At 41.3% G+C, this 23466-nt stretch overlaps 1 protein-coding gene across 1 annotated transcript in view; it reads right to left on the bottom strand.

Annotated features, from left to right (window-relative positions):
* LOC114907338 (zinc finger protein 850-like) overlaps nucleotides 1–23466 on the bottom strand; it is a 347786-nt gene that overhangs the window by 11581 nt on the left and 312739 nt on the right. The window contains 3 exon segments of the mRNA XM_029242860.1: nucleotides 6637–6644; nucleotides 8621–9243; nucleotides 22624–23383. Coding sequence (XP_029098693.1) covers nucleotides 6637–6644; nucleotides 8621–9243; nucleotides 22624–23383 — 1391 coding nt within the window.

Raw genomic sequence — 23466 nt, 5'->3', positions numbered from 1 at the left:
TGGGGTCTTTTAGTTGCAGCACGTGGGCTTCTTAGTTGCGGCATGCGAACACTTAGGTGTGGCATGTGGGATCTAGTTCCCTGATCAGGGATTGAACCCAAGCCCCCTGCATTTGGAGCACAGAGTCTTATCCTCTGGACTGCCAGGTAAGTCCCTAACCACATTGTATTTTAAATAGTAGAATCAGTTTGCTTCAACAGACCCTGAGAAGTCAGGCATTATTCTTGAAATTGAAGTTTCTTTATTCTACCTTGGAGATTCACCTCACCCCATCCTCATCAGATGAGAGGGTGCCTGGCTGATTGGGATATCTGCTGCTCTTAGGAACCCACACAGAAAAGGTGATATCATGATCATGTAAGGCACCAGACAGATCTCTTAGTTTCCAAGGAACAGGAACCATTACCTGCTAGTAAAATTGACATAGTGCATAACCTATGACCCAGCAATTTCATTCCTGCATATGTTTTCCAGAAAAACTCTCAAAGGTGTTCAGACCAAGACTTTATAATAAGGAGTTGGTTAAAAGCCTAAATGTATAAAATTGAAAGTAAGGCCACACACAGACCAATGATTATGATGCACCATGAAATGAGTTTGTAATCAATCCCCACTGAGCACCCAAGGTCATTTCTTGACCAGGTCTGGGAAGAGGGCAGATCCTATAGCAAACGATTAGAGATCCCTCTTCAGGCTGAATAGATACCAACCCATAAACAGAGCCCTTCAAGCAGTCGCTCAACAGCATGTGTCACAAGTCTTCTCTGCGTCAGTCAATATTTTATATATTGGAGACCCAAAGATGAATGAGGTAAATACGGTCTGTGTTCAGCATATCACACGTACACATGGCCCACCCACATTTCATCATCTTTTTTTTTTTAACAAAGGATAGGAAATTTTGTGAAATGATTTACGAAAACACAGATATTTGCTGCATTTCCCAGATATACTAACACGATAAAAAGGGATCACTAATCATTAGAGAAATGCAAATCAAAACTATAATGAGGTATCACCTCACACAGGTCAGAATGGCCATCATCAAAAAATCTACAAACAATAAATGCTGGAGGGGGTGTGGAGAAAAGGGAACCCTCTTGCACTGTTGGTGGGAATGTAAATTGATACAGCCTCTATGGAGAACAGTATGGAGGTTCCTTAAGAAACGAAAAGTAGAACTACCATACGACCCAGCAATCCCACTACTGGGCATATACCCTGAGAAAACCGTAATACAAAAAGAGTCATGTACCACAATGTTCATTGCAGCACTATTTACAATAGCCAGGACATGGAAGCAACCTAAGTGTCCATCGACAGATGAATGGATAAAGAAGATGTAGCACATATATACAATGGAATATTACTCAGCCATAAAAAGAAACAAAATTGAATTATTTGTAGTGAGGTGGATGGACCTAGAGTCTGTCATACAGAGTGAAGTTAAGTCAGAAGAGAAAAACAAATACCGTATGCTAACACATACATACAGAATCTAAAAAAAAAAACCGGTTCTGACGAACCTAGGGGCAGGACAGGAATAAAGACGCAGACGTAGAGAACGGAGTTGAGGACACAGGGAGGGGGAAGGGTAAGCTGGGACGAAGTGAGAGAGTGGCACGGACATATATACACTACCAAATATATACACCACCAAGATAGCTAGTGGGAAACAGCAGCATAGCACAGGGAGATCAGCTCGGTGCTTTGTGACCACCTAGAGGGGTGGGAAGGGAGGATGGGAGGGAGACAGAGGGAGGGGATATGGGGATATATGTATACGTATAGCTGACTCACTTTGTTATACAGCAGAAACTAACACACCATTGTAAAGCAATTATACTCCAATAAAGATGTTTAAAAAAAAAAAAAAGTAAAAGGGTGTACGTCCGGTAGAAGTGTATACCCGTTGCATCCCAGGAATCAATGTCAAAATCATTCTTAGAAAAAGTATTTAATTAGCATCATGAATTCCAAACAAAAAATAAATGTAATAAATAATATTTGGATTATCCAAGGTTGTGGTTAGTTTTAAAGACATCCCCCTACTCTCTCTACATTTACTGTAGAAAATGAAAAGCTAACTGTGCCAAAGACAGTTAAATATCCACTGAGATCTGTCACAGGAATCTGTTTTAATTCAGCTTTGCCCAAAGTGACCTGACAAAGTCTCTCTGGTAATACTTGTCTAACTGCATAAAATGATGCCAGTTAAAGTGATTTTTTGCAATTGGGTTTTTTCTTAGTGGTGACATTTGATGTTGAAAAGTTCTTTGTTATACCTCTACCACATATTTGACTACTGAGGTTCATTTTTGTTGTGTATCCTCTGATGTTTAGTAAGAGATGAGTTCAAGAGATTTTCCCACACCTGTCCCAGTCATAAGGCTTCTCTCCAGTGTGGACCCTGATGTTTGATAAGATCTGAACTTTTTTTTTCTTTCTTTCTTTTTGATGGGGGTGGGGAGCAGTTAAAGTGTGGAGTCCTTCTGGACTGCCAGGGAATTCCTGGTAAGATATGAACTTTGACTGAAGGCTTTCCTACATTATTTACCCTTAAAGAGCTTTCCCCCACAAGGAATCTTTGCTACACTTTAAGAGTTGAGCTAACGCTGAAAGCGTCCCCACAGTGGTCATACATACATAGCGTTTTGTTCCAGTATGGATTTTCCAATGTATAAGATTGAGCTTTTAAGTGAAGGCCTTCCCACATTTTAATATTTATGGATTTTCTCTCTAGCATGGGTTTTCTGGTAATTAAGTGCTGGCTTCCAAACGAAGGCCTTCCCCCACTCACTACATTCATAATGGTGCTTTCCATTGTGGGTTCTTTGGCGGGTGACCAGACTCAAAACACAATGAATCCTACAGTATTATACTCTTTACACCAATAAGTTTTCTCTTCAGTATGGATTCTCTGATGTTTAGCAAGGGTATCAGAGAACTTAAAGGCTTTGCCACATTCATGACATAGATAAGGTTCCTGTCCAAAATGAATTTGCTTATGTTCAATGAGACTTGACCTCACAGAGAAGGCTTCTGACACTGAAGATATCCCCAAGGGTTCTCTGATGTCTAAGATCACTCCAGTGTCTGAAGGTTTTGCCACGTTCTTTATTCTCATGAAACTCTTTTCAGGATGGCTTCTCTGTTGTTTATTGAGACTTGGGATTACACTGAAGGTTGTTCCTGGTTGAGGATCTATAGGGCTTTCTTTAAGTTTGGATGTGCTGGTGCTTGGTCAGAGATGCTGCTGTACCAGGGTTTGTCTTATGAGGGAGGGATATTTTTGGTTTAGTGAGTTCCACTCGCTTTACGAGTGGCTGCTTCTTTTATTACAGTTGAAGTTGGAAATTGTGCACAAGCTGAATGCAGAATTTCCCATGCCCACAGCATCGACAGGACTGAACTTCAGGGTGAATTCTCCCAGGTATCTTAGGCCTCTTTATCGGAGTGATATTCTCCATGGCTTGAGGCAATGTAAGTTGTGCGTCCTCAAAGGAGCTCCTCTCTCACTTGGGTAAATTATTCAGAAATCCATGAACCTGTCCAGTGTGGAGCCCCTGATGATGTTCCCACTTAGTCTTCTGAACATCTCCCTTGTTTGTTAGACTTCTGGAAAACTCTGCTTTGAAACAGACTGCTTATTTAAGGCCAGGAGTCACCATCTGAAAGAACAGGTTAATCATGAAATTAGCATCTTTTCCCCAGAGGCAGAAAGAGGGAGTCAAATGTAACATACATGAGAGTAGCCTACAGAGAGAAACTACATAAAACACAACTCTTTATGTGTGAAAGTTCTAAGTAAGAATACATACTTGCTTTTCCATTACTTTCTGCTCTTATCTTTAGTAATTTCTTCCTTCTGCTTTCTTGGGTTTATTTTCCTGTGCTTTAAGTTCTCAAAAGGGATGTTTAGAGCATTTTTTTTTTCACCTTTGCTTCTTTTCTAAATATAGCATCTATACTTTTAAATGAAATAATTTACCCTAAGGAGCCTGAAAAAGTACCGGGAACAGAATAGGTCTAAATAAATGGAAGCTACTCATTATTAGTATCATCACTAATATAAAGCAGGAGAAGTAAAACAGAAAGGACTGGTGAGGAGACTCATTTGTGCAAGAGCTCCAGTGAACATAACAATATATAAAGTAGCAGATTAAAGAAGAGGTCATCACATAACAAAGCATTTTACTATCTATTTGGAGAGATGATAAAAACCTCAAAGCTGTAAGGTGTATCAGAGAAAATCTAGCCTGTCTCCTTATTTTTAAGGATGTAAAACTGAGGCCCAGCTAGGTGGCATTAGCCTAGGTAACAGGATTACTTAGAGGTAAAGATAGGTTGAGACCAAGGGCTCTTGAATTTCACCTTTAAAGTTTTTACCAGCATTAACACACTGGCCCACTGTGGTACATAAACAACCTTCAGATCAAAACTTTCATAATATAGCATAGTGGTTAAGAGAAAACATCGTCAAGTTGAACTTCTGGTTTCAATTCCTGGCTTTGCCGTTTCCTAGCTGTCTCTGTTCCTCAATATTTTTAGCTGTAAAATGGGAATATAGTAGTATGTATCTCATTTCATTATTTTTTATTGAGAAAAATACACATGTAAGGTACTCAGAAAAAGCCCCAGCATAGGAAGCATTCCAAAATTATTGACCAATATGGTAGATCCACTATCTCAATGGTAAATTATATTACTTTTCTTAGTTATTCACTGTCCTCTTTGTAAGCTTTATTTTTCTCCACCCTATGGATAGTAAGCTTGGTGATTTGAATTGCTTTGACTAACGAAACATAAGTGGAAATGACATATGCTCCTCCTGAATAGATGCTTTAAAAGCCATCATGTGGTCCTACCACTGTTTTTCTTTTGCCATAACAGCAGCATATTCAAGGTAGGAGCATTCTTCTAGCCTGGATCCTAGAGTGGTGAGAATGTGTTGCATTAGTCAGTTAACACAGGCAAAAATGAAAGTAACAGCCAAGCCTTTAATCACTTACTGCAATAGCATTAGCAAGAGGCCCAACAACAAAAAAGTGCTGGCTCCTGCAGTGTGTTATTCTTATCCATGCAACAGTGCCAGGCAGGGATCAGGTGAATCAGCACAGGTGTGGGGACTGTGTCACTGCCAACACAGCACCAAACAAAAGGCTCCAGTCATTTTCTGGACCTGGAGGCCAGGGGAAGAAAGAGGGGAAAGGCTAGGACTGTAAAAGTACTAGTACTGAGTCAGAGTGGAGAAAAGTGTCTTGCCTTATCAGGGTGAGAGAATCTTGAAGAGTTACTCGGGCAAGACCCCCAGTAAAAAGGGCCCCAAAAGGAGGTGCCTGGGCTAAGAGTACAGATATGCCTAAAAGCATGGCTGGCCAGGTGGTCTGAGTCTTTGACTGCAACTCCCTTCAGAGACTGCATGCGCTGGCTGTGCCTCAAAGCCTTGTGTAGGAGGGTAGCTTTACACCCATGAGGGATAAAGCCTTTGTAACTGCCTATGGTCAGGTCTGAAAAATCATACACATTGAAAACTTCCTTCTCCTCCCCCAGATGCACCATGATTTTCACATGTTATTCCCACTGTACCTTCCTTCATTCCTTTTCACGTGGCTGAAGAACTCATTCTTTCTTCAAGATTTCATCCTCCTTCAAAGCTTTTCCAACCTTCTCATAAGTACTTGTTACACTTACAATGCAAAGCATTCGGTATAAATCCAATGGCTTTATCACTGTAATTATTATTTTCTATCTACTCCTTTCTCCCTGTCCACAAATAGACTGTAAGCCTCTGGAAAGTAGGGTGCTTTTTTCATTTATCTTTGTATTCCTAGTACCTGACACAAGGCCCAACCTAAAATAGATAATCATTAATACCTTAATCTAAGCTTATAAAGAATAACCATGTTACATATATCCTGATATCCTAACACTCAATTCTTCAGTAAATGAAATTTCTTTTTCCAGAATGTCTGTTCCTTCAAAGTTTTCAAAATACTCACCACTTATTGCTTAGGAATCACAGTTGTGCTGGTCTGGGTGGGATATGGCATCACTTCAGTGCTGATCCCAGAAGGGTGTGCTCCACCCAGACGACTCTGCCTGCAAACCACCATCCTATGAACAAACCAAGACAGCTGGGCCCAAAGAGGTAAATACTGAAAACAATGGCAATAACAACATAGACAGGGGGTGACAGGGAAGTCTCTCCAGAGCAGAGCAGGGGGAAACCACAGTGTCCTTCAATTGCCAAAGGCAGGAAAAAGTAGGGCAAAGAATTAACACCTTCAACCCAGCATAGCACAGTCAACTTCCTGGTGCTTCTTTGAGGCCCTTCACTGCCTGTAAGTATGTGCCTTACTTTCTCTAACATGCCTCATGCCCTGAGTGAGGTCCTATCTCCTCAATTTGAGCTGCAGAACCATGACATTCTCCACCTTCAGGCCCCATGTCCTGGCCTAAAGTTACCTGAGTAGTGTGGTAAGCACCATCTCAATAACAGAGACTTCATGATGTGCTTTTTAACATGCGTCTGTGACCTCAGTGTTGGAGGGCACAAGTTAGCTTAGAGCTACCTGGAATCCAGTGTGCCTTATAGCTGACTTGCTTGAATTGCTGATGAGAATTCAGGGAAACTGTGCATCCTTTGCAACACAGAGTCTTACTCTGAAGTGAATACCACTTCAACTTCCCACAGAGTGTTCCCTCCTACTTGTCCACAGTGTGGACCAAAGCAATCTGCAATTTCTATCAATTTGGTGCTCACCTTGAACCTCGAATTACTAAGTTTCAGGGATCAAAAGGATTTCAGGCCCATTACCCAGGAGTAAGAAATCACTACTAAAATAGAAAAATAATAACAAAGTAATTTTAAAGTCCAGATCTCCTTTGAGTTTCATATGTGCAGAGAATACAGAGTTTGAGTTTTAGGCCTGGGGATAGTTAGGAAGTTAGGCTATAGTCTGGTGAACAGCTCTACTGGGATTTCCACAGATATAACAAAGACATTTCTCTAACTGAATTCATTAACTTTCTACCACCTCCCAAATCTGAGCTCTCCTGGTTGATTACAGATATCAAGTTTCACATAGTCACTCAAATAGATCGTTGTGTTTTTTTTTATTGGAGTATAGTTGCTTTACAATGTTGAGTTAGTTTCTGCTGTACAACAAAGTGAATCAGCTACATGTGTACATATATCCCCTCCCTCCCACCCCCACCCCATCCCACCCATCTAGGTCACCACAGAGCACCAAGCTGAGCTCCCTGCACTATACAGTAGGTTCCTACTAGCCATGTTTTACACCATGGCAGTGCACATATGTCAATCCCAATCTCCAAATTCATCCCCCCACCCCCGTGTCTACACCTCTGTTCTCTACGTCTGCATCTTTATTCTCAAACAGATCGTTGAAAGCCGTCCTAAGACTAATGCCAACCCCAACTCAACAACAGTTCCCTAAGCTTGTTCCATTCTCATACCTCTTGAGTCTTTGCATATGCCACATTACACTTTGAGAAACACTGAATGCAAGGGTCGGAAGCACCTGACACTCTTTGAGAGGTTTTTGCTTTAGGAAGCTCAGTTAAGTTCTGGGGTTTATTGGATTATTAAGTCCAAAAGGCCTGGGGCTTATAATTAACCTTTTTAAAAAAAATTAATCTATTTTTATGTATTTATTTGGCTGCGCTGGGTCTTGGCTGCAGCAAATGGGATCTTCGTTGCAGCATGCGGGATCTTTAGTTGGGCATTCGAACTCTTAGTTGCGGCATGTGGGATCTAGTTCCCTGACTAGGGATCGAACCTGGGCCACCTGCGTTGGGAATGCGGAGTCTTAGCCAGGCCTGGGGCTTTAACTAAGCAAGAATAACCTTGAAGAGGGAATTCCCTGGCGGCTCAGTGGTTAGGACTCAGCCCCTTCACTGCAGAGGGCCCGAGTTTGATCCCTGGTTGGGGAACTAAGATCTGCAGGCCGCATGGCATGGTCAAAAAAAAAAGAATAACTTTGAAGAATTATCAGTTGGGATTCCTAGCCAAAAAGAGAGTATGCCTTCTGCCACGAGGTCACTAACTCATTTAACCATCTCTAAGAGCATAGCAGTACATTAAAGCCAAAGAAATCAAGACCAATAGGTTAGTTATTTGCAGATTCAATGAGGACATGTAGTCCCTGTCTCACCAACCAACATTACTTCCAATTTCAAAATTTAATGTTTCACCTATAATACTAGTAGCAACAACAGCAACAAAAGGCTTGCACATAAGAAAAGGAAAAATCATGTTTGAAATACTGAAGTTTGCTCTTACTAAACCATAACAAACTATATTATGGTATAATTTACCTTATGAGTTGTAAAACTGCATTCTCAGAAGTATGATCTTAGAGACTTAAGTCAATCATTACGATGAAGGAGTCCTTTTTCATTGACTTCTCACTTCTTCAATATTCAAAGAAACGAAGTGTCAATTAAAACATTAACTTTTACCATACCCTTCCTTTGGTGACAACTTCTGATATTAAAAAAAAAAGGCCTTTGTAATATCTTCACCATGTAAGTCACTGATGACACTTTCCTTTGGCATGTATTTTTTGGTGTTTAGTAAGATTAGAGCTCCCACGGAATGCTTTCCCACACTCGTCACACTCGTACGGTTTCTCTCCAGTATGGATTCTCTGATGAAGAATAAGAGTTGAGATCTGGCTGAATGCTTTCCTGCATTCTCCACACTTATAGGGCTTTTCTCCAGAATGAATCCTCTGGTGATTAATAAGGGCTGAGTTCACACAGAAGGCCTTCCCACACTCCTTACACTCATATGGCTTCTCTCCTGTGTGGATTCTCTGATGTTTGATGAGGTCTGAGCTCACGCTGAAGGCTTTCCTACACTCATCACACTCATAAGGTTTCTCACCAGAGTGGATTCTCTGATGTTTGATGAGGTCTGAGCTCACACTAAATGCTCTGCCACATTCATTACATTCATAGGGTTTCTCTCCATTGTGGATTCTCTGATGTATAATTAGGTGCGCCCTCACACTGAATGCTTTCCTACACTCATTACAAGTATAGGGTTTCTCACCAGTGTGGATTCTTTCATGCACAGTGAGGGTTGAGCGCGCATTGAAGGCTTTTCCACAGTGATCACACTCATAGGGTTTCTCTCCGGTGTGGATTCTCCGATGTCGAACAAGGCTTGAGCTCTGGGCAAACTTCTTTCCACACTCACTGCATTTATACCATCTTTCTTCTTCAGGCTTGTCCACATGCCTCTCTAACTGGTCCTCATACTGAAAAGGTTTTTCATTCTCAGGAATCTGTAAAGTATCCCTATCATATATGCTGGGGACCTTCGGGTGTGGGTCCATCCTTACAAAAATCTTCCCTTCAGAATTGACACCTTGTTCATACCTTTGGCCTTGATTCCTGAAATAAACAGACCTTTCAAATGTAATTTATTCCCTGATGCTAAAGCAATATGATGTAATAAAGACTAAGCTACGACTCTCAAACATGTTCCACAAACCCAGGACACACCGATCACACGGTGGCCAGATCAAATGTTTTTCTTCAGTCTGTACCACCACAGAACTATTGGAATGAACACCTGACTCAAATAACTATTTAAGTCTACCCTTTATAAAGGTATTTAAAGCACAAAATCTGGGATATAAGTGAGTATATAAAATAATAGATAGTTTCTACTTAAGACTTTTTATCATATTTAATTAAATTGGGAAACAAGACAGGAGTTGCAGAGATTTGCAGATAGCAGAGCAGATGAAGGAGCACAGGAATAGAGAAGGCAAAAAACCAGAAGTTCAACTGATAATGAATTAGTTTGGGAAAAATGACAATAACATTATCGTTGTGTTTTATCACTCACACAAGTCCACACTATCTGGGTTGGAAGAGAGACATGGAGATAAAAGAAGCTCTGTCTACTGCTACCTCTACTATTGCTGCAGCTGATGTTGCTATGACAGACAGTATCTTAGCAACAGGGGTGCTTTGTCTTCTCTGGAACTGTGACAGAACAGACCCTTTATCTCTCCAAAGAAGGGTCCACTCCATCTTTATAATTCAGACCAATGTGTGGCTAACTTGTTGGACTGCTCCCACTCTCTTATCCCCTGGGAACAAACTCAATTCTATCTCCAAACTTAGTAAAACTTTTGCTTCAAACTCAAATTACACAAATTATCTCCTTCTGCCTTTTTCCATCTTACAAATTGTTTTATGTCTCAATAGTGATAAGTCAACACCCCCAAACCTCTAACCTCAGCATGATAATGAGAAAAACATCAAATTTCAATTGAGTAACATTCTACAAAGAAACCTTAAAGTACTCCTCAAAACTGTCAAAGCCATCAAAAACAAGGAAAGTCTGAGAAACTGTCACAGCCAAGAGGAGCATATGGAGACATGACAATTAAATGTAATATGGTATGCTGGATGGGATCCTGGACTAGAAAAAAGAACATTAGGTAAAAATTAAGGAAGCGTGAATAAAGTATGGACTTTAATAATAATAGGCAATAGTAACTCAATAGTTGTGATAAGTATTCTATATAATGTAAGATGTTAATAACAGGGGAAACTGGGGACTTCCCTGGTGATCCAGTGGTTAAGAATTCATGCTTTCAATGCAGTGGGCACAGGTTTGATCCCTGGTTGGGAAACTACGATTTTACATGCCACGTGGTGCAGCCAAAAAAAAAAAAAAAAAAAAGAAAACTGGGTGTGGGGGATATAAGAACTCTCTGTACTACCTTCACAATTTTTCTGCTAATCCAAAATGCCCAGAGATCAGAAACTATTCTAAAAATTTTATTTAAAAATTTGTCTATGTCTTTGAATAGGTAATATACAATTCAAAAGTCAAAATGGTCTCAAAAGATATATAAAAAGAAGACTTGTTTCCACCCTGATCCCCCCTCAGTTTGCCACCTCCATAGGTAATCAATTTTATTAGCTTCTTGTGTCTTTCTAATATTTCTTTATAGAAACATGTACTTTTTAAGCCTCTGATTTCCTTAATCCAGTTTCGAGCCCCACAAATCAGTCACAGGTTTACTTTCATATGGGCACTATACTCTCCATGGCTTACGAACTGTACCATTTCTAAGTGATGCTGTTCTATCCAGTTTCTCTGAACAGTAGCTCCTTGGCAACACTGAAAAAGGCTAACTCAGTGCACAGGTCACATGCAAATGAACGCTTGCCCAGAGTCCAGAAACATGGCTACCACGGAAGCATGTGGTGCAAGTCGCTTTGCCCTTAGCAAAACACAGAGAACGCCTAGTCCTACCCAAACCCCTTCTGGTCTGTAGCTTGCTCACACTTGAATTAGCCTTTCCTGTGGCTGCCTCAATGTGCCTTCTTTTCCCTAATATATTCCCCTCACAGCCCCAAACTGCTGATACTGACTTTAGGCAACTACAAAGGATAATAAATACAGTATTTTTTCTGGATAAACTATCTTAAGGCTACAAATATGTATAAAGTTACCTTTCTGAGCTGTTATCAGATACCTTAAGATTTTTAATTCCAAAGAAAAGCTATCAAGAAGAAAGAGGGACATTTGCTTTCATCATTTAAACAGAAGAAAAAGGTTGGAGGCAGAGGGGAATGAGATATAGATACCAAAAGAAAGGAGTTTCCGTGAGTAGAGCATTCAGCTAAACTGATTTTTTCCTTTGAGGCAAAATGAAAATATTTCAAGAACAACTAAATAAAATTGCCAAGCGTCCGTCAGCTACTAAGGTTATCAGAACAAAGGAGAGCTGAGGGCACACGGCCAAGAGAAAAGAAAGTCTACTCCACCTCCCCACACCCGCCTGGAAATCGGCCCCGCCAGAAAAGCGACTGGGGAACTCGGGGGTCTCTGGGGGAGTCGGCAATGCCAGTGTGGCAACGGCCCAGAGGAGAAGGAGGAGGGAAAGGACAGAAAAAGAAGCCGTGGGAAATGAGAAAGGAAAATATAGTAAAAGAGAAGGGAGGAGTGTGCAAAGAAGGCGGGGAAAAGGGAGAGGCGGCAGGGTGAGGGGAAGGAAAGGGTCGGGGCGCAAGGTAGAGGGGCAGGTATGAGGCAACGAGGTGCGGCGCGTAGTAACCCTCTCTGCTGCTCTTCGCCCTACAGCTCACTCCAAACCCCAGGAGAATGACGCGAGAGGTCTCACCTGGAAAACCGTGATTTGATGAACAGACAGGTCGTCTGACGCCCGCACTGGCTCGGAGAGGTGGACTTCCGCGGAACCCCGCCCCAGGCACCTGGTGGTCCGCTCTGGGATCCTGGAGGCTTCCCTCTCAGTGGTTCATGAGCTGAGGACCTGAAAGGAAGAAGAGTGGAAAGGATTCTATTTACACAGAAAAAGGCATTTTAGGCTTTTTAGCTCCTTTAATCCTGCAGGGCAGACGTTACAGTCATCCTCTCATATATAAGAAATCTAAGAAGCAGATAAGTTTTCTGAGGTTGGACAACTAATAAAAGCGCCGAGGTGGAATTTGAACCTAGATCTGTTACAGTCCCAACTCCTTCCATTTGCCTCCCAGCAGAACCAGCGAATGGTATCTCAAGGCTTAGGTCTTAGAAAGTAATCCCTATATTAATTTGTAAATTTAACACTATTCCAAAAAAATACGAACCTTTTAATAAGTAGATTTTAAAGTTCACATAGAAAACTAAACAAGCAAGACTCCGCCTGCGAAAACTGAAAAAGAAGGGCAATGAAGGGGCACTTGTCCTAAAGAATTTTAAACATATTATAAAGCCTCAATAATTAAACAGTGTGGCACTGGTGAAGGAGATAAACAAATGATTCAGAATAGAAGGTCCAGAAATAGATGCAATCACAGGCAGAAATCTAGCATATAATAAAGGTAGCCAATCAGTAAGAAAAAGATGAATAGACTTTTTAATAAATGTATGCAGAGAACTGGGTAATCATCTGGAAAAATATTAAACTGGATTCCAACCTCACTCTGTACACTGGTAAATATTTCAAATAAATAGAAGTTGTAAATGTTATAAATGAAACCATACAAGTGCCAGAGGAAAACATGGGAGAAGTCTTTTATAACTTCAGAGTAGGAAGCCCTTTCTTTCTAATTAAGAACCAAAATCCAGAGGCCATAAATGAAAAGATTGATAAATTTGACCCCGCAAAGAATCCATACTCCGGCAAGGTAAAACAAAAAAACCCACTTAAGTAGAGTGAAAAACAAATAAAAAATGGAAAATATACTTACAACTTATAGTTCAGATAACAGACAGCAAAGGGAGAACTTCTGAATAATACAAATCATGGAATTGGCAGAGCTGAGCTGGATTCCCTATTGTTCCACCCTCATTTTGAACTTAACCAGATTGCTGAGCAGTCATAACCACACAGTTATGCTGATCTCATTAAACACAAGTTTAAGAGAAAAAAAAAAGTGTCCTCAGGTCCCTTATATCCAGAACCTTCAGAAAACTACAGAATGTCAAAGTTTAACACTTAACAACTCTCCTGTAGGGAGAAGGGTCCCTGTAATTAATATTTCAATAGTGTATTCCTGGCTAGGAGCCGCAGAGACAGTGGTTCTCCTGCTGCCAGAGCTGACATTTATTAATAGATCACTTCTCAACTGTGTGCAAGAAATGGGACCTAGAAAAAATTAAACACGTGAAATTATGGGGAATCACTGTATAAACAAATAAATCAGCAGAGCAGGCCAAGTCCCAGGAAGGTAAGGAGAGGAAGAAATAATTACAACAAATATCTAGATAGCACTTCTTTTGTACCAGGTAATGTTCATGTAATGTAAAAGACAGTTGCTTTTATCATCCTCATTTACAGACGAGGAAATGGAAGCACAGAGATTAAGTTATTTGGCTACTATCACAGTCTGACTTTAGACTTGCATACATAAAACGTAGGAAAAAAAAGAGAAGAATCATCACTAAGAGGCTGAAAGTTTTAAGATGACTTGATAATACCTCTCCTTTGCTGCCCTCTTGTCTAGGTTCAACCTATACTCCCTCTTGAGGTCCTCCAGCTTAGCCACTTTCCCAAAGACCCTCTCACCTCTCCCCCCAATGCCACTCCCATTCCGAGACCTGGCATTCCTCATCAGAATAGTCAGAAACTGGACTCAGCCATTGTCAACCGAGCTGCTGGAGCCAGCTCAGAGCAGTTTTCCAGTAACAGAATCCTTGGAACCAGCAAAAGCAGCTCTTCTAAAAATGCATACATGCAGCTTTCTTGTTAATTGGAGAGTCTGCAATTCAATAAGATTCCTCTTGAGGGCCTCCCTTTTCCGGAATACTTCTGTAAAAGAAACATTAATTTACTCAAAGAAAAAGCAGATTGCCACAGCTGTTACACTAATTACTGAGGGTAATGGGAGAAAAAAAAAAGGAAAAGAAAGAAAGCCATGTCAAATAAGGGGCTAACTTTCAAAGAAGGGCTGTCAGATCACAAACGGATTAGCAGGCGTGGCCCTGTGCCACAGGAATCTCCTTGCCATTGCCTCGGAGCACTACTGGGAGAGGGCCTGGAGACGTGCGTCGGGAGAGAACAGCACCGCCGTTGCTGGTAGGCGGGTCTGCACACGTGTGGACGGAAAAGTTACTGCTAAAGGGGAAGGGCGATTATTTATTGCCAAGCTGAAATACAGAGGTGTATTCTGTATTCTAAAGGAAGTATGGGCACGAAACGCAGATGTGGAAGAGGAAACCTCTCCTAAATTTAGAGATCCTAATACTTCCACTCATTTGCAGTTTCTCCCTTTTGTTTGGAATGGCAAGCTAAGGGGTCTGGTGGGCATTGATTCCAAATGTACCAGGGGTACACGTTGTTAATGTGACTCAATAAATCTCTGAAGACCTCAGAAAGATAGGGGTTATAATCCCGAGAGAAGTAGTCCAAATGTGGACTCCAGCAGCACTAAATCGCGAGAAAAACCCTTCCCTGGGAGGTTGCATCTGGGCTTAGCGCCCACCGTCCCAGGACTGCCTCTCGGGGCTCATGCCAACGCTCCACCCCGTCTGTCCAAGCAGAAGGAATCCGAGGGGTTGCAGCTGAGCAACGCCCACCACGCCACCTCCCAAACGCAGAGGACCCTACTACTACAGCCCGAGCAGCAACCTGGTCCGAGAGCTCCCCGCGAGCGGAAGTCCCTCTCAGCACTTCCGGGGCGGGGCCTAGCTTGTACCCAGGCAGGCAGTTGTGGGGTCTGGGCAATACTGTCATTCCTGGGAGCTCCTCTGCCCCGAGTCTTTGAAAGACTCCGAATTCCTGCCTCACCCGTCACGAAGGTGATTTTTTGCTTCCTGATTTTACCCAGGGTAGGACCACCCTTGAATATTGGAATTTAAAGACACTGCAGCTGGGAAAGGGCAACATCTCCAGTGTGGGCCCTACAGGATTCCTAAAACTGACCCACAGGTCCCTAAGAGCTCTGGTCTTCATTATTAGTATTCTGAAGCCAATGCTGCACATCCTATGTGCTTTCTCCAAGATTAGGAACCAGACCTGAGAGGGCAGGACTTTCAAAAGGGCGGCGGTACTGCAAAATCCCTTGGACTACTCAGTCGTTTATTAAAGAATTTAACTCAAGACACCAGTCAGTATACTCGTTTGGACATACAAGCTGATAAAAGGAATAATTCCTAAAATGAAACACTACAAGTGGAGGCAATAAGTATGAACACATCCCATGGCACAGTATGAAACAAGAACATAAAACAAGGGTCATGACTAGCCAAAAAAGAAATAGGCAAAGCCTCAGGAAGCCTGGATTCTATTTTCACCTGTACCACTAACTTAATGGGTGAACTGGTGCAAGCCACATGACCTCTCTGGACCTTCATTTACAGAATAACGGGCTGGAAAATGATCTCAAAAGTCACTTCCAGGGTTGAGAGTCCGCCTGACGACGCAGGGGACACGGGTTCGTGCCCCGGTCCGCGAAGATCCCACATGCCGCGGAGTGGATAGGCCCGTGAGCCATGGCCGCTAGGCCTGCGCGTCCGGAGCCTGTGTTCCGCAGCGGGAGGGGCCACATCGGTGACAGGCCCGCGTACCGCAAAAAAAAAAAAAAAAAAAAAAAAAAAAGTCACTTCCAAACCTAGCATTCTATAGACTATGAGTAAACACAACAGATCAACACAGTTATTTCTTTGCTGTATTACATAAACTGATTTTTCTAACTCTGGGATTGTTACTTTTTAAACCTGTTGAAGGAAGTACCATTGAGTTACAAAAGGAGACTAGTTTTTAAAAAGTCTTCTTTTACACTTCTCAATTTCCTAATTAACTAAATTTCCTACTAATATTTCCCCCTACATGTGTTTCTTAAGTAGGATTAACAGAGTATGTTAAAAACTTTTTAAGTGGGGATGTGTTTTAATACTTGGCAAACTTTGACAACGTTCTGGCTTGGGGTTTCCTTGGGAAGTTGGCAGTTATTCCTGTCTAGTGGCTGTCCAAGGGACTGTCGATGGTCATGTGTTGTCCCCAAAGCTAAATCTTTGGTAAGTTGCAGGCCCCCTGCTAAAGAGATAGGCCCCAGTGTTTTACCTTGTATTTTATGTAATGAACCAAGATATAGAAGGCTAGAACTAGACTTGTACTCCTACAACATCTTCCACTTGGTATAAAGGATGGAGGCAGATTTGATGCTGAAAGCAATCTTAAAACATACAGGTATGTTGCTGTAAACGCCAAACGTTAAGGCTTTTTCTAATCTTACAAACTACAAAATATATAAACACTTAGGATTCTCATAAAGCTTGGCATAGCTAATTTTTCTAATTGTAAAAAAAATCTAGTATTTCGTCTCTCTTCTTTTTCCTATTTACCTTAAATATATCTAGACCAGGGTTTCTCAACTTTGGCACTATTAAACATACGGAGCTTGATAATTCTTTTGTTGTGGGGGTTGTCCTGAGGACGCAGGATGTTTAGCAACATCTCCAGCCTTAACACTAGATGCCAGTGGTATCCCAGCCATCCACTAAAGGTACAACCGAAATTGTCTCCAGACGTTGCCAGATTTCTCCAGTTGAGAACCACCAGTCTAACTTGAGATACAAAAGCCTATTCTCAAGCACTTTTGCAACGATAAACAGCAATCTTTACAGTTTCCTATTTTCTTTCTTAACCAATAAATAACTCTGACCAAACAAATAGAAAGCTTCACATTTCAACTTTTCACACATACCCTCCTAAAGTTGAATTTTTTGGTCTTTAGTCTTAGGTACAGGCAGTTATTGATGTACAATGGAAATGGGTCTGTGCACAAAATAAGAAGAGACATATATCCTCAAAAGCAGTGTAAAATTTTCTGTATATAAAAAAATAATCCACACAATAATTCGACAAGCATTTATTAAACGCCTACTATGTGCTCAGCACTGTACTAGGCACTAAGGGGTGCAAAGATACAAATGTAAAAGTTATTATTCCTGCCCTCAAGGAGCTTACAATTTAACTTGGGAAATAAATACAAATGTGAAACTACAATACAGAATGCTAGAAAATAATTACATAACAACATATTAGTAACTGCATGGACCATAGTAAAAACTCAAAAGGATCAGTGCTGAGGCAGCACAGAATAAGGGAGGTCTCAGTGTGAGATGAAATCGTCAGGGAGAGCTCATTCAGAAGATGTAATGGAAGCTAGGCTTTGAAGGGAGTAATGAACATGAGCTGGGGCCAAAGAGAAATCTAAGCAAAAGGAAAAGCATGAGAAAGGCACAGAGGCAAGGGCTTTTAAGACAACAGTGGAAGGTCACAGGAAGTTTAACCATGATAAATCAAGGTGAATATGCTAGAGAGTAATGAAGCTGAGGCAGATTAAGTATGGAGGGCAAGGTAATGGAGAGCTTTGAACATCATTGCTCTGATAGGAATTATTTGCTGGGTGTTCTTGAGTAAAAATGAGATATCATGAAAATGGAGTTTGAGGAGGACCATCTTGGAAGCATACAAGGTGGGGATCTTGGGAGTAAGTAAACTGAAAAGAAAGAATTACAATAACCTGGGCCTCAGATGATATGGATCTGCAGAGAAGGATATGAAGGGATAGCAGAAACGTAAAAAAGTCCAGCCTCAAGGAGAAAACTGACTAAGAATTGGTACAACTTAGCAAGACTTTGGACATGAACGATGGAGACCAGAAAAAGACTAAAAGATCACTCTAAGATTGGGATAAGAAATACGAAGGGTAGTGAGTCTGTTCAGGGTAAAGATGTTAAGCAAAGATGCCTATTTAAAAGGAAAACAGGGGTTGGGGACAGAGTGATGAGTTCTGTTTTCAAATACCAAGTTGTATAGGTACCTGTGGAAAAGTTCACAGGTACCTATAGTACCTGTGGGAGACAACCCACAGGGCAGGAAATATTAAGTTACTCAAATATAAGAAGGTAAGTGTAAACAATCACAATGGTTAAATAGGAGTATAGAAAAAGTAGTGAATAAAATTAAGACATGGACATTTTCTCAGTGGAGAGGAAGAAAAGACCAACAAAGAAAAGCTAAAAGTGAAGAAACTGACCAAAAAGGATCCCACAAGTCAAAGGAGAATTCCTGAGATGCAGGGGAAATTCCCAAGTATGAAATATAGATCTAGAAGGACAAGAACTAAGAAAAGGCATTAATATTTATCCACTGATGATTCTGAGGATATTTCAGTGGAATACAAAAGCCAACAAGGAGAAGTTTTAAGAATAGATTAATGAGGAAACGGGGTTTAATAATGGATGACATGTTTGAAAAACCATGAATGACAGAAGAATAAAATGGTAGTTGGAAATGAGCAGTAAAGTTGAAGCTTTTACACATTTTATGCTATAGATGAACTTACTGGTGTCATCCTGACTGTCCATCTGCCTGGCCTAGGGCATGGATATTTCATTTCCCTCCACAATGCTACTTTCCTTGGGGCAGTTCAGAGAGAAATGTACTTGAATCTATAAGTTACTGCTTTGTCCTCCCAGTTTTTAAAAATGTTTTACTTCTTTAAACATGTTTTCCTTGCAGAATTTAGCTTTCTAGTACTACAAAGCATCAAAAGTATCAACATTTAAAGATGATATAATTATAAACCAAAATGGCATTTTCAACCAATTTTCCAGTAACTATATGGATTTGCACTATAGTGCACATTTCCTCCCTCAGTAACCAGGAATACATTTTTTTTTTTTTTTTTTTTTTGCGGTACGCGGGCCTCTCACTGTTGTGGCCTCTCCCGTTGCGGAGCACAGGCTCCAGACACACAGGCTCAGCTGCCATGGCTCACGGGCCCAGCCGCTCCGCGGCATGTGGGATCTTCCCGGACTGGGGCACGAATCCGTGTCCCCTGCATCGGCAGGCAGACTCTCAACCACTGCGCCACCAGGGAAGCCCAGGAATACATAATTTTTAAATGGCTGGCCAGGGTTAGGGTGTTCATTAGAGACACAGCAGACCAGCTGTCAGGAGAACAGGCTTGAGAATCAGACTATGTAGGTTAGAATCCCTGCTCTATCACTTACTAGTTGTGATCTTGATCAACTCATTCAGCTCTCTAAGCCTCAGTTTCCTCATCCATACAGTGGAGTATATAATATCTACCATAAGCATAAGAAATATGTAACACTGGGTTTGGCACATAGTGAGTGCTCAATAAATGTCAGCTATTATTATCTAGAGCCTCAGAATCAAGAGTAAAACTAACTGTTCCCATACGGGAATCAATCACTGCATTCTAGCACTGCCACCTTACTCAACGGAGAAAATCTTTGAAACCTAAGATGTCTCTACTAGGACTATGCTGGATCGCAACAGTTACGGAAGAACCACTTTATTACACCAGGTCCTAAAATGAAAAGCTGAGGATGGGAGAAGAAAGTACTGGTGAACAGTTCATTTCAGATTAAGAGCATAAAAACAGAATATATAGGATAAAGGAACTTAGTGCATGTCACTCATAGTTAGGAGCAAAATAAGGTCATACAGAGTGATCAACAATATTCTAATGCTAACAGTGAAAACAGGAGACCAAGAATGGGCTTCTACTTATGCCCCCAAAGAAACAATAGCCTTTTTCTACTGTCTTATACTACTTGGCTATCTCTATAGGTGTGCTGAATCAGCCTTGGTATATATCGTTCTTTCAAGTCATATTCTTTTCTCACATGCATCCCAGTAAAATAGTAATCTTTCTGGTCATATTTTCTTTAAATTTCTGCCAGATATTAGTAATTCTGAGATTTAAGTCTGGCTATACATTACTCTGAGTAGAGATGTTAACTGGTACATTTACAGTCATTTCAATATGGTACTCTGCTGAGAGCTTTCATTGGAATAGGAGACAACTGTTCCCCTAAACTATCAATACATGGGAGGAGTGTGTGTATACATGCACATGCACACACACACATACTCTCCCTCTGACAATGTACTCATCCTATGTAATATCTGTACACAGGTAGCATTTGCCTCAGGTAGAATTAGTATCTTAAGGACAATAAGGCACAACTAAAGTGGAGAGCAAGGATCTAGAGACAACTAGATTTATTTCTGGTTTCTTGTAATTTCAAGTACCAGGGAATTAGGAATAGTAATCTATAGGCCAAAAAGAGGGAGGAGGGAGGAGGGAGGAGGGAAGATAAGAAAATAAAGGATACTGAAAAGCATTGTTTTGAAGAAGTTAACCAAGGAAACCAGGATGACAAATAACAAGTGGGTACCAATGGTTCAATGAAATAGATGTAGATAACCTTGATGTTATTAGTGGTTAATATGGGCCATACTGGGGTAGGGAAGGGATGTTATAGGGAAGGAATTTATGATCCAAAAGGTGGACCTCTATGATACCTGATTTTATAACTGATTTTTGAAAACATCAATCATAAAACAACATGATTAGAAAGTGCTGTCCCTGTTCATGATAGTCACAGTGTGAAATTTCATAATTTCTCTTGGAATTTTCATCACAATGTGTATCATTTTCTTCTGGATAGGATTAATGGAATTAATTCCAATTCTGACAGCTGATTTTGGAAACAGCCAAAAGTTATTCAATTCCAAATATGGTGAATAAGTGAGTAATCAAATGGTCAAAAATGAGATGAAATTCAAGAGTAATAGAGTTTTCTTGTATGGTCTATTAAATGGGAATCTTGAGAATGTTCCAAATATCTACAGGAGTGGTAGCACTTGGAATAACAGCACTACTGGAATAGCTAGAACTGCCCAATTTAAAGGACAACCCATATTTGGATTCTTCTGGAAGTTGTAGGTGTTACTTTAAACCAGCCTCATTACTTTATACAATATCCCCTGGTATACTGAAAGCTTCAAAGATGAAATATAGTGCTTGGTGATGATGAGTTTAATACTGTGTCTTTGCTGGATTACAGATGGAGTGCACCAGAATTCAGAAGAATGAGGAACTGTGAGGTGAAGTATTCAACTGATTACCGCTGTAGATATGGCAAGAAAGAGATGAAGAATGAGGGAGGTGCTGAGGCCATCTAAGGAGGTGGGTCCAGGGTAAAGACAAGAGTGTAGACCATCTAGTCAGGGGGTTTGTGCAGACCCCTGAGAGAGTGGTACCGTAATGGGCCAAAAGAGATGAGTATACATTCTTTTTAAGGATTTTTATGTCTTCTTCAAGCACCTCTGTCTCCTTTTTTTTCCCCATGTGATGCCTTAACGAGGATAGTGTAAACACCTATTTGTACCACAGTGTACAGTGGGAAGGTGGAAAGCAGAGTCAGAAGTCACCAAAAGGTACAACCATCCAAGCTCAAGAGCAGCGGGGCTGAGTCTCCACTCACCTCTTTCTCTGCATCATTCCCACAACCATCACTAATGCGTCCACTTCCTCGCTGACACAGGTACTGGGACTGGGAGTGGTGAAGGATACGTATGGATGCTCAATGACTCAGTGGAGTCAGTGAAGGTGATATATGAAGAAAAATGCTGGAGTGCTGTTAAAAATATAGCATTCTGAGTTTGCATGGGAATATGGATTTCCACTATCAGGAGCATTAGAATAAAATAAAATGCACACTTAAGCATAAATACATGAGATGTCTGTAAAATTTTCCCTAGAACTAGGATCTTAGAAAGCTAAATATAAGTCTCACACAGAGGCTGCTTCAAACTCTAAAGCAGCTTCTTAGGTCAGATTAGGAGCACAAGTGCACCTTTAGGGGAATAAATGGGAGAAGGGATCACAGATGGGAAGAAACAGAGAAACTAGGAGGAGTAGCCTCTCTCAAACCTATAGCTACTCACCAAAAAGACAAAGTTAAGTGCCTCAAGCTGTGACAAGCAACTTGCTCTAATGCTATTTTAAGCTTCTAAAGGATACCTTAGGCCATCGGGAGCTCCACTCCATCAGACACCTCCCAAGATAGTCAAGCTAATCAACCTGCATCAAGGCACTGTGCCCAAACTACTGAAGAGCTATTCTAACTTTGTCACCACTATCAATTCTGACCCTAGGTAAGGTTGTAATGATGCTGAACTTTCTGCCTTTTTGTTACACTGAAAGACCTCTCACTAGCACATGGTTCCTCTAATGCTGAATAATGCCCAATCTATGACTAAAGTTTTTTCCTAAACTCCCGTGGATTCAGACTTTTCTCCACTGTGGATTCTCTGATGTCGAATTAGACTTGACCTCTGAATAAAGGCTTTCCCACACTCATTACATTGATAGGGCTTCTCCCCTGTGTGAATTCTCAGATGCTGAATGAGGCCAGTGTTCCCATTGAAAGCCTTGCCACATTCTTTACATTTATAGGGTCTTTCTCCAGTGTGGATTCTCTGATGTTCAATAAGGCCTGACTTTTGACTGAAGGCCCTCCCACACTCATTGCATTTGTAGGGTTTCTCCCCAGTGTGGCTTCTCTGATGGCCAATAAGATGTGAGCTCCGCCTGAAGGTTTTCCCACACTCATCACACTCATAGGGCTTCTCCCCAGTGTGGATTCTCTGATGTCCGATGAGGTGTGAGCTATGACTGAAAGCTTTCCCACACTCATTACATTCATAGGGTCTCTCCCCACTGTGGATTCTCTGGTGCAGAATAAGGCCCGCACTCTGACTGAAAGCCTTCCCACACTGATTGCACTGATACGGCTTCTCCCCAGTATGGATTCTCTGGTGCAGGATCAGGCCTGTGTTTTGACTGAAGGCTTTACCACACTCCTTACAGTGGTAGCGTTTTACTTTGTTGTGGATATCCTGATGGGAAAGAAGGGCTGACCTGTAACTGAAGGCTTTACCACACACATTACACTGATAGGGTTTCTCCCCAGTGTGGATTCTCCAGTGGCGAACAAGACCTGAACTCTGAGCAAAGCTCTTCCCACATTCATCACATTTATGTCGTCTCTCTTGGGTGGGATTTCCCCGCTGCCTCTCTAATGTGCCCAGAAGGTCTCGGGCTTCTCCATGCTCAAGACCCCCGATAACATCC

Source organism: Monodon monoceros, unplaced genomic scaffold, assembly GCF_005190385.1.
Source record: "Monodon monoceros isolate NGI ecotype Baffin Bay Population unplaced genomic scaffold, NGI_Narwhal_1 Super_Scaffold_3, whole genome shotgun sequence".
In the NCBI taxonomy this organism is placed as follows: domain Eukaryota; kingdom Metazoa; phylum Chordata; class Mammalia; order Artiodactyla; family Monodontidae; genus Monodon; species Monodon monoceros.
Note: the sequence above shows the minus strand (reverse complement) of the source record. Positions and strands in the feature narration are given on the sequence as shown.